The sequence below is a fragment of the Camarhynchus parvulus genome, unplaced genomic scaffold, assembly GCF_901933205.1.
Source record: "Camarhynchus parvulus unplaced genomic scaffold, STF_HiC, whole genome shotgun sequence".
Lineage (NCBI taxonomy): Eukaryota > Metazoa > Chordata > Aves > Passeriformes > Thraupidae > Camarhynchus > Camarhynchus parvulus.
In genome coordinates, this window is record NW_022148226.1 from 17,972 (window position 1) to 27,655 (window position 9,684).

At 50.9% G+C, this 9,684-nt stretch overlaps 1 protein-coding gene across 1 annotated transcript; it reads left to right on the plus strand.

The window, feature by feature from the left end:
- Nucleotides 1–2,612: 2,612 nt before the first annotated feature.
- Nucleotides 2,613–9,454, plus strand: CDIPT (CDP-diacylglycerol--inositol 3-phosphatidyltransferase). Its single transcript, XM_030969875.1, has 6 exons — nt 2,613–2,685; nt 3,269–3,403; nt 5,468–5,640; nt 7,388–7,396; nt 8,196–8,277; nt 9,130–9,454. Exons 1-6 carry the CDS (start codon nt 2,637–2,639, stop codon nt 9,282–9,284), a joined length of 603 nt encoding a protein of 200 aa, XP_030825735.1. The 5' UTR covers nt 2,613–2,636; the 3' UTR covers nt 9,285–9,454.
- The last annotated feature ends 230 nt before the right edge of the window (nt 9,455–9,684 follow it).

Sequence of the window (9,684 nt, forward strand, 5' to 3'; positions counted from 1 at the left end):
AAGAAACCAAAAAATCCCCAAATTTGGGGTCAAAGAAACCAAAAAATCCTCAAATTTGGGGATGGCTTTGGGGCCAAAACGTAAAAATTTGGGGTAGAAAATCCCAAAGTTCCCAAATTCTGGGATAGTTTTGGGGTTAAAATCACGAATTTGGGGTCAAAACCCCCAAAAATCCCAAAATTTGGGGGAGGTTTTTAAGTCAAAAGGCAAAAAAAATCCCAAAATTGGGAGATTTTGTGGTCAAATATTTGGGGTCAAAATCCCAAAATTCCCAAACTTGGGAGAGATTTTGGGGGCAAAAAGCTCAAAATTTGAGGACGATTTTTGGGTCAAACCCACAAATTTGGGGTCCAAGTCTCCAAAAAACCCCAAAGATCCCCAAATTTGGGGACGATTTTGTGGCCAAACCCAAAAACTTGGGATCAAAAGCCCCAAAAATTCCAAAATTCGGGGCAGATTTTGGTGTGAAAACCAAATATTTGGGGTCAAAAAGCCCAAAAATGCGAAAATTTGGGGGAGATTTTGGGGTCAAAACCACGAAAAATCCCCAAAATCCCCAAATCTGGGGACAATTTTGGGGTCCTTCCCTTTTTTTTCTATTTATTTCCCAGAGGGGTCCCCAAAATTCCATTTCTGGGGGGAGGGGCGGCGCTTTTGGGTCATTTTGAATTTTTTTCTCTTTTTTTCCCCCTTTTTTTTTAATTTTGGGATTTTTTTCGGTTGAATTTTTTGTTATTTTCGGTTTTTTTGGGATTTTTTTTTTCCTTTGGTTTCGTCGTCGTTTTCTTTGGAATTAATTTTATTTAAAATATAATTATTTAAAACGTCCCGGTTTTCCTTTTTTTTTCTGTTGCTTTTTTGGGGTTGTTTTGGGTGGGAAAAGGGGGAATTTGGGGAGGGGAAAAAATGGAAATTTTGGGGGGAAATGGGAAATTTGGGTGGGAAAAATGCAAATTTGGGAGGGGAAAATTGAACTTTTTGGGGGGAAATTGAAATTTTGGGGAGCTAAAAAATGAAAACTCGGGAGGGAAAAATGGAATTTTCGTGGGAAAAAGGAGAAATTTGGGAAGAAAACGGCAATTTTGGGGCTCTCAAAGGAAAATTGAGAAATTTGGGGGTTCCAAGGAGGAATTTTGGGATTTTTTTGGTGGAATTTCGGGTGAAATTTGGGGGGTTTTGGGGTGGAATTTTGGGGGAAATTCGGGGATTATTTCAACGGAATTTGAGGGATTTCTTGAAATTCTGGGAGGTTTGGGTGGAATTTGGGATTTTTTGGGTGCAATTTGGGGGTTTTGGGTAAAATTTTGGTGGGTTTTGGTGGAGTTCGGGATTTTTTGTTGAAATTTGGAGGTTTTTGGGTGGATTTTGGATTTTTTTGTTCAATTTGGGTTATTTTTGGTTGAATTTGGGGGTTTTTTTGGGGTAGATTTGGGGTTTTATTTGGGTGAGAATTTTGTAATTTTTTTGGGTGGATTTTTCAGGTTTTTGGGTTTTTTTGGTTGCAATTCCGGGGTTTTTTTTTAAGTTGGATTTTGGGGTGAAATTTTGGGGTTTTTCGGGTGGATTTTGAGGGATTTCTTTGGGATATTTTGGGAAGGTTTTCGGGGTGGGGTTTGGGGTTTTTTTGGGTTCATTTTGGGGTTTTTTGGTTCAATTTCGGGGCTCCCTCCCCGTTTTTGCCGCCCCAGGTTCCGGAGCGGCCGCGGGCGGAACGTTCCGGAAAGATCCCGAAATTCCCGGAGCTCGTCTGGGCCCAGTTCCCCAAATTCCCCATTTTCTGACCGGGGGGGACCCAAAATCCCCGGATTTTGCCCCAAAATTGGGAATTTCCTGAGGGGAAAACCCCAAAACCGCCAAAAATGGGGAAAAAACCCAAAACTCGGGGAAAACCCCCAAAATCTTCATTTGGGAGGAAAAATCGGCTCCCAACCCCCCCCCTCCCATTAAGCGCGGGCGTTAATTAAACTCATTAATGAGATTAATAAACGGGACGCTGGTGACGTCATTGGCTCCGCCCGCTTTGTGCTAATTAGCGTTAATTAAGGGGTTAATGAAAGGAAAGCCGAGTCAGGAGGACGCGGGAGGGCGGCAGGGAATCGCTAATGACCCCCGTGGTTGTTAATTAACGCGCTAATAATTAATAATCCCAATAATTACCGCGCCAATAACGCGGCACTTCCGGGTTGCCACGGCAACGGGAGGGGGCGTGGCTTAACGCGGAAGCGGCGCGGGGTTTCGGAACGGCGATGATTGGGTACGGCGTTGCTAGGCGGGCTCTGATTGGCTGAGGCGTTGCTAGGTGGGCTGTGAACCATTCCAGCGTTGTTAGGTGGGGTCTGATTGGTTGCAGCTTAGCTACGCGTGCGCTGATTGGTTGCGGCGTTGGTAGGCGGGCTCTTGTTTGTCAACGTTGCTAGGATTGCTCTGATTGGTTACGGTTGTGCTAGAATCGCTCTAATTGGCGGAGGCGTGTCCAGCCGTGCTCTGATTGGTTGTGAGCGCCGCGTTCATTCCGCTTCCGGAACCACGTGACCCGCGGCGCTCTTAAAGGGGCCGCGCCGCGCGCGGGGATTTTTTGGGGGGGATTTTGGGGATTTTGGGATTTTTGGGGGAGCCCGGGGGGGGGTCCCGGGGCCATGGGGGGGGACGTGAGGAGCGTGTTCCTGTTCGTGCCCAACCTGATCGGTGAGCGCCAAACTGGGACAAACTGGGAGGGGAATGGGAGGGTCTGGTTTATACTGGGGTGAACTGGGAGGGACTGGGAGGGGAATGGGGGGGGACTGGGAGGGTCTGGTTTATACTGGGAGGGACTGGGAGGGGATTTGCAGGGGACTGGGCTGTACTGGGATGGACTGGGAAAGGTTTGGGGGCTTACTGGTTTATACTGGGAGCGGTTCGAGGGGGATTTGGGGTCACTGGGATGAACTGGGAGGGGACTGGGAGGGGACTGGTTTATACTGGGAGGGACTGGGAGGGGTTTGGGGGCACTGGGTGGGGCTGTACTGGGAGTGTTCCTGGTTTGTACTGGTTTAAACCCGCCCATACTGGATTATACTGGTCCATACTGGTCCCTAATGGTTCATACTGGTTTATACTGGTTTATACTGGTCTTCCAGTTTCTCTCCATCACTCCAGGACCCATTTTGGTGCCATTCTGGGCACATTTTGGTGCCCCAAACCGGTTTTTACTGGTCCACACCGGTCCATACCGGTCCATACTGGTTTGTGCTGGTTTGTACTGGTTTATACTGGTCTGTACTGGTTTCAGGCTACGCCCGCATCCTGCTGGCCGCCGTCTCCTTCTGGCTGATGCCGACGCGGCCGGGCCCCGCGGCCGCCTGCTACGGCCTGGCCGGACTGCTGGACGCGGTGGACGGACACACGGCCAGAGCGCTCGGCCAGGGTACTGGGCTGTACTGGGCTGTACTGGGTTATACTGGGTTATACTGGGTTATACTGGTTTGGACTGGGAGGGGGCGGGGACAAACTGGGAGGCCCCGGGGGCGTGGAAAAGCCGGCGGGGAAGGCCCCAAAATGGCGGCGGTGGGCGTGGTTTGCGGGTTTGTGGGCGTGGCTTAGCGTGGGTGATGTCATGCGTTGCGCTCTGTCGGTGATGTCATTGTGGGCGTGGCTTAACAAGGGTGATGTAATACCTTGTGGTCTGGCTATGATGCCTTGTGGGCGTGGTTTAGCACAAATTATTCCAACGGGGCGTGGTTTAAGTGGGTGCGCCCTTTAACCACGCCCCCTCCGCCATCTTGGATTTGCCTTTCCCCCTCTAAATTTTGATTTTTTTTACTTCGAATTTTCAACTTTTCCCCCCCAAATTTTGACGCCCAACCCCAAATTTGGAGCTCCCAGTTGCAAACTGGGCATGTCCCAGTTTGGCCCCGCCCCCGCCGCCATCTTGGATTTCCTTTTGCGCCTTTTCTCCCCAAATTACAACGTTCTACCCCCAAACTTTCCCAGTTTTTTCCCCAAATTTTGACATTTTTCCTCCAAATTTTTACCCTTTCTTCCCCCAAATTCTGACGTTCTACACCCAAACTTTCCCGGTTTTTTCCCCAAATTTCGATGGCTTACCCCCAAATTTTTACCTTTTTTTCCCCAAATTTTTACCTTTTTCCCCCAAACTTTCCCATTTTTTCCCCAAATTTTGACATTTTTCCCCAAAATTTTTGTCTTTTTTTCCCCAAATTTTTACCTTTTTTTCCCCAAATTTTGACATTTTTCCCCCCAAATTTTTACCTTTCTTCCCCTAAATTTTGACATTTTTCCTCCAAATTTTTACCTTTTTTTCGCCCAAGTTTTTACCTTTTTTCCCCAAAATTTTTACCTTTTTTCCGCCAAACTTTCCCTTTTTTCCCCCAAATTTCAACATTTTTCCTCCACATTTTTACCTCATTTTCCCCAAATTTTGACATTTTTCCCCCCAAACTTTCCCACTTTTTTCCCCCAAATTTCGACATCTTCCCCCAGATTCCCCCGTGGTCTCTCCCAGTTTGTAATTGGTCCGACCCCAGTTTGGCCCCGGCCCCGCCGCCATCTTGGATTTCCTTTTGCGCCTTTTCCCCCCAAACTTCGACGTTTTACCCCAAATTTCACCGTTTTACCCCCAAATTTCACCGTTTTACCCCCAAATTTTACCGTTTTTCCCCCAAATTTCGCCGTTCCCCCCCAGATTTCCCCTTTTCCCCCCAATCTGTCGGTTTTCCCCGCAGGCTCGCACCTGGGCGCCATGCTGGACATGCTGACGGACCGGCTCAGCTCCCTGTGCCTCCAAATTTCAACATTTTTCCCCCAAATTTTTGCTTTTTTCCCCCAAACTTACCCCTTTTTTTTCCCCAAATTTCGACATTCTTACCCCCGAATTTTTACCCTTTTTCTCCCCAAATTTCGACATTTTTCCTCCAAATTTTTACCCTTTTTTCCCCAAATTTTTACCTTTTTCCCCCAAACTTTCCCATTTTTTCCCCAAATTTTGACATTTTTCCCCAAAATTTTTGTCTTTTTTTCCCCAAATTTTTACCTTTTTTCCCCTAAATTTTGACATTTTTCCTCCAAATTTTTACCTTTTTTTCGCCCAAGTTTTTACCTTTTTTTCCCCCAAAATTTTTACCTTTTTTCCATAAACTTTCCCTTTTTTCCCCCAAATTTCAACATTTTTCCTCCACATTTTTACCTCATTTTCCCCAAATTTTGACATTTTTCCCCCCAAAATTTCCCATTTTTTCCCCCAAATTTCAACTTCTTCCCCCCAGATTCCCCCCGTGGTCTCTCCCAGTTTGTAATTGGTCCGACCCCAGTTTGGCCCCGCCCCCGCCGCCATCTTGGATTTCCTTTTGCGCCTTTTCTCCCCAAACTTTGACGTTTTACCCCCAAATTTCACCGTTTTACCCCCAAATTTCACCGGCGCCGTTGCCCCCAGATTTCCCCTTTTCCCCCAATCTGTCGGTTTTCCCCGCAGGCTCGCGCCTGGGCGCCATGCTGGACATGCTGACGGACCGGCTCAGCTCCCTGTGCCTGCTGCTCAACCTGGCGCTGCTCTACCCGCAGTGGGCGGGGCTCTTCCAGCTCAGCATGGCGCTCGACGTGGCCAGCCATTGGCTGCACATGCACTGGTGGGCGGGGCCTCGCGGGGCGGGGCCGGGAGGGGAAAAAACGGGGGAAAAATGGGGGAAAATTGGGGTGGAAATGAAAGGAAAATGGGGGCTGGTGGGCGTGGCTTAAGAAGGAGGGGGCGTGGCTTAAGAAGGGGCGTGGTTTAAGTGGGTGGGGCGTGGCTTAAGAAGAAGGGGTGTGGTTTAAGTGGGTGGGGCGTGGCTTAAAAAGAAGGGGCGTGGTTTAAGTGGGTGGGCCTTGGTTTAATAGGGTGGGCGTGGCTTAAGAAGGAGGGGGTGTGGCTTAAGAAGAAATGGGCGTGGTTTGAGTGGGTGGGGCGTGGTTGAAGAAGGGGCGTGGTTTAAGAAGAAGGGGAGTGGTGTAAGAAGAAGGGGTGTGGTTTAAGAAGGGGTGTGGTCTAAGAAGAAGGGGCGTGGCTTAAGAAGAAGGGGTGTGGTTTAAGTGTGTTGGAGCATGGTTCAAGAAGGAGGGGCGTGGTTTAATTGGGTGGGCGTGGTTTAAGAATGGGGTGTGTTTTAAGAAGAAGGGGCGTGGTTTGAGTGGGGCGTGGTTTAAGAAGAAGGGGTGTGGTTTAAGGGGTGAGGGGGCGTGGTTTAAGAAGGGGCGTGGTTTGAGTGAGTCAGGGTGTGGTTTAACTAGGTGGGGGCGTGCTTGAAGAAGGGGCGTGGTTTAAATAGGTGGGGGAGTGGTTTAAGAAAAAGAGGTGTGGTTTAAGGGGCTGGGGGCGTGGTTTAAGAAGAAGGGGCGTGGTTTAAGTGTGTAGGGCGTGGTTTAAGAAGAAGGGGTGTGGTCTAAGTGCGTTGGAGCGTGGTTTACTAAGAAGGGGCGTGGTTTAAGTGGATGGGGCGTGGTTTAAGAAGGAGGGGCGTGGTTTAATTGGATGGGGGCATGGTTTAAGAAGAAGGGGGCGTGGTTTAAGTGGGTAGGGGCGTGGTTAAATGGGTGGGGCCGTGATGGGGTCGGGGGGTGGAAAAAATGGGGGGCAAATACGGATTTGGGGGCGTGGTTTAAAGTGGAGGGGGTGTGGTTGGAATAAGAGGGGGTGGGGCTTGTTGGGGTGTGGTCGGATGGGAAAAATTGGGGGAAATGGAGATTTGGGGGCGTGGTTTAAGGAGAAAGGGGCGTGGTTTATGTGGGTGGGGTGGATTCAACTGTGACCCGGCCCTGGGCGTGGCCACTATCCCCTAGATGGATTTGTGGGTGTGGCCTCCTCTCCATATATGGTAATGTTGGGTCCCACTCCATATTTGGCAATGTGGGCGTGGCCTCGGTTCCATTAATGAGGTTTATCCCATTCCATATTTGGCAATGTGGGCGTGGCCTCGGTTCTATTTATTATAATCTGGGTTTATTTCCATTTTTGACAATGTGGGCGTGGCCTATGCTCCATATATGGTAATGTGGTTTATCCCACGCCATTTATGGCAATGTGGGCGTGGCCTATTATCCATTCATTATAATTGTGTTTATTCTGCTCCATAAATGACAATGTGGGCGTGGCCTCACTTCCATATGTGCTAATGCGGGTTCATTTCCATATTTGCCAATGTGGGCGTGGCCTATATTCCATATATGGCCGTTTGTGTGGGCGGTGTTCTATCTGACCCGGTGGTTTGCCCCTCCCCACTTTAGGTGTGTCGGGGCGTGTTCGCACAAGATTTCTGACCACGCCCCAAGCTGCCCCTACCCCCAGCTTTGAGCTAGGAACAAACTGGGATGGACTGGGATATACTGGGAGGGACTGGGATGGACTGGGATATACTACCAGAGCAGGGTGAGACTGGGAACAAACTGGGATGGACTGGGATGGATGGGATGGACTGGGATGGATGGGATGGACTGGGAGGGACTGGGAGGGACTGGGAGGGACTGGGATGGACTGGGAGGGACTGGGAATGGACTGGGATGGACTGGGGGACTGGGAGGGACTGGGAGGGACTGGGATATACTGGGATATACTGGGAGGGACTGGGAGGGACTGGGAGGGACTGGGAGGGACTGGGAGGGACTGGGAATGGACTGGGAGGGACTGGGAGGGACTGGGATGGACTGGGATGGACTGGGATGGACTGGGAGGGACTGGGAGGGACTGGGATGGACTGGGAGGGACTGGGAGGGAGTGGGAACAAACTGGGATAAACTGGGAGGGAACTGGGAGGGGTTAATGGGAGACTGGTTTGTACTGGGATGGACTGGGAACAAACTGGGAACAAACTGGGATATACGGGGAATAAACTGGGAGGGACTGGGATATACTGGGAGTGGTTAATGGGGGACTGGTTTATACTGGGCGGCACTGGGAACAAACTGGGAGGGGACTGGGAAGGAAATGGGACCAAACTGGGACAAACTGGGATGGACTGGGAGGGAACTGGGTTATACTGGTTTATACTGGGAGGGAACTGGGAGGGGATTTGGGGGAAATTCGGGGGGGACTGGGAGTGAACTGGTTCATACTGGGACCAACTGGGCCAAACTGGGAATGGGTGTGTCTCTACCCAATCTAACCCTGCCCCTTTTCTGACCCCGCCCCTTTTCCCCATGACCACGCCCTTTTTTTGCCCCGCCCCCAGCCCCTCCTCTTCCTGCTGTGCGCCGGAAATGAGGGATTCCATTGCTGCCTGTACCTGCTCTACTGGGGAGAGGGGCCCCGCGGTGAGTTACACTGGTTTGGACTGGTTTGGACTGGTCTGGACTGGTTTGTACTGGTTTGGACTGGTCTGGACTGGTTTGTACTGGTTTGGACTGGTCTGGGCTGGTTTGGACTGGTTTGTACTGGTTTGGACTGGTTTGGACTGGTCTGGACTGGTTTGTACTGGTTTGGACTGGTTTGGACTGGTTTGGACTGGTCTGTACTGGTCTGTACTGGTTTGGACTGGTTTGGACTGGTCTGTACTGGTTTGGACTGGTTTGTACTGGTTTGGACTGGTCTGGGCTGGTTTGGACTGGTTTGGACTGGTTTGGACTGGTCTGGACTGGTTTGGACTGGTCTGTACTGGTCTGTACTGGTCTGTACTGGTTTGGACTGGTTTGGACTGGTTTGGACTGGTCTGTACTGGTTTGGACTGGTTTGGACTGGTCTGTACTGGTCTGTACTGGTCTGTACTGGTTTGGACTGGTTTGGACTGGTTTGGACTGGTTTGGACTGGTCCGTACTGGTTTTTATTGGTTTTTATTTTTTTTTACCAGTTTTAACTGGTCCATACTGGTTTATACTGGTCCTGACTGGTTTATACTGGTTCTAACCGGTCCATACCGGTCCATACTGGTTCTAACTGGTCCGTACTGGTCCTGACTGGTTTATACTGGTTGTAACTGCTCCATACTGGTCCATACTGGTCCATACCGGTCCATACCAGTCCATACTGGTCCGTACTGGTCCTGACTGGTCCATACTGGTCCATACTGGTCCATACCGGTCCGTACTGGTCCGTACTGGTTTATACTGGTTCTAACCAGTCCATACTGGTCCATACTGGTCCTGACTGGTGTCTCCGCCCCCCGCAGCGTTCCCGGCCGGGCCCGGGCTGTTCCGGCTCCTCCTGTGGCTCTCGGCGCCTTTGGCCGCCCTCAAATCCTTCCTGAACCTTCTGCAGCTGGGCGGGGCCCTGAGGGGCGTGGCCGCCCTGGACGCGGCCGAGCGCGCCCGCAAAGGCTCCTGAGCCCCGCCCCCCGCCCCGCCCCCCGCCCCGCCCACACCCAAAGGGGGAGGGGCAAAACCCCGCCCAGGCTCCTCCCCCCAAATCCCTTCCCGTGCTCTCTGCAAGGGGATGGACAAAGGGGGCGTGGTCACCACCAAGCCACGCCCCCTTGTGTGGAATAAAGATGTTTTGGCCCCCCCTTTTTGGGTGTGGTTGTGAGGGGGAGGGGCGGGAAGGGGGGGGAGGGTGGGGGAGGGGTGATCTCCCCCCCATCCCCGATTCCGTCCCAAATCTTCCCAAATTCCAACGGAAATTCCCAAAATTTACCCCAAAAACGCCAAAATTGCATCCCCAAAAAATCCCGAAATTCTGAGGGGAAACAAAACCCAAATTCTGACAAAAAATTCCAATTCCACCCAAA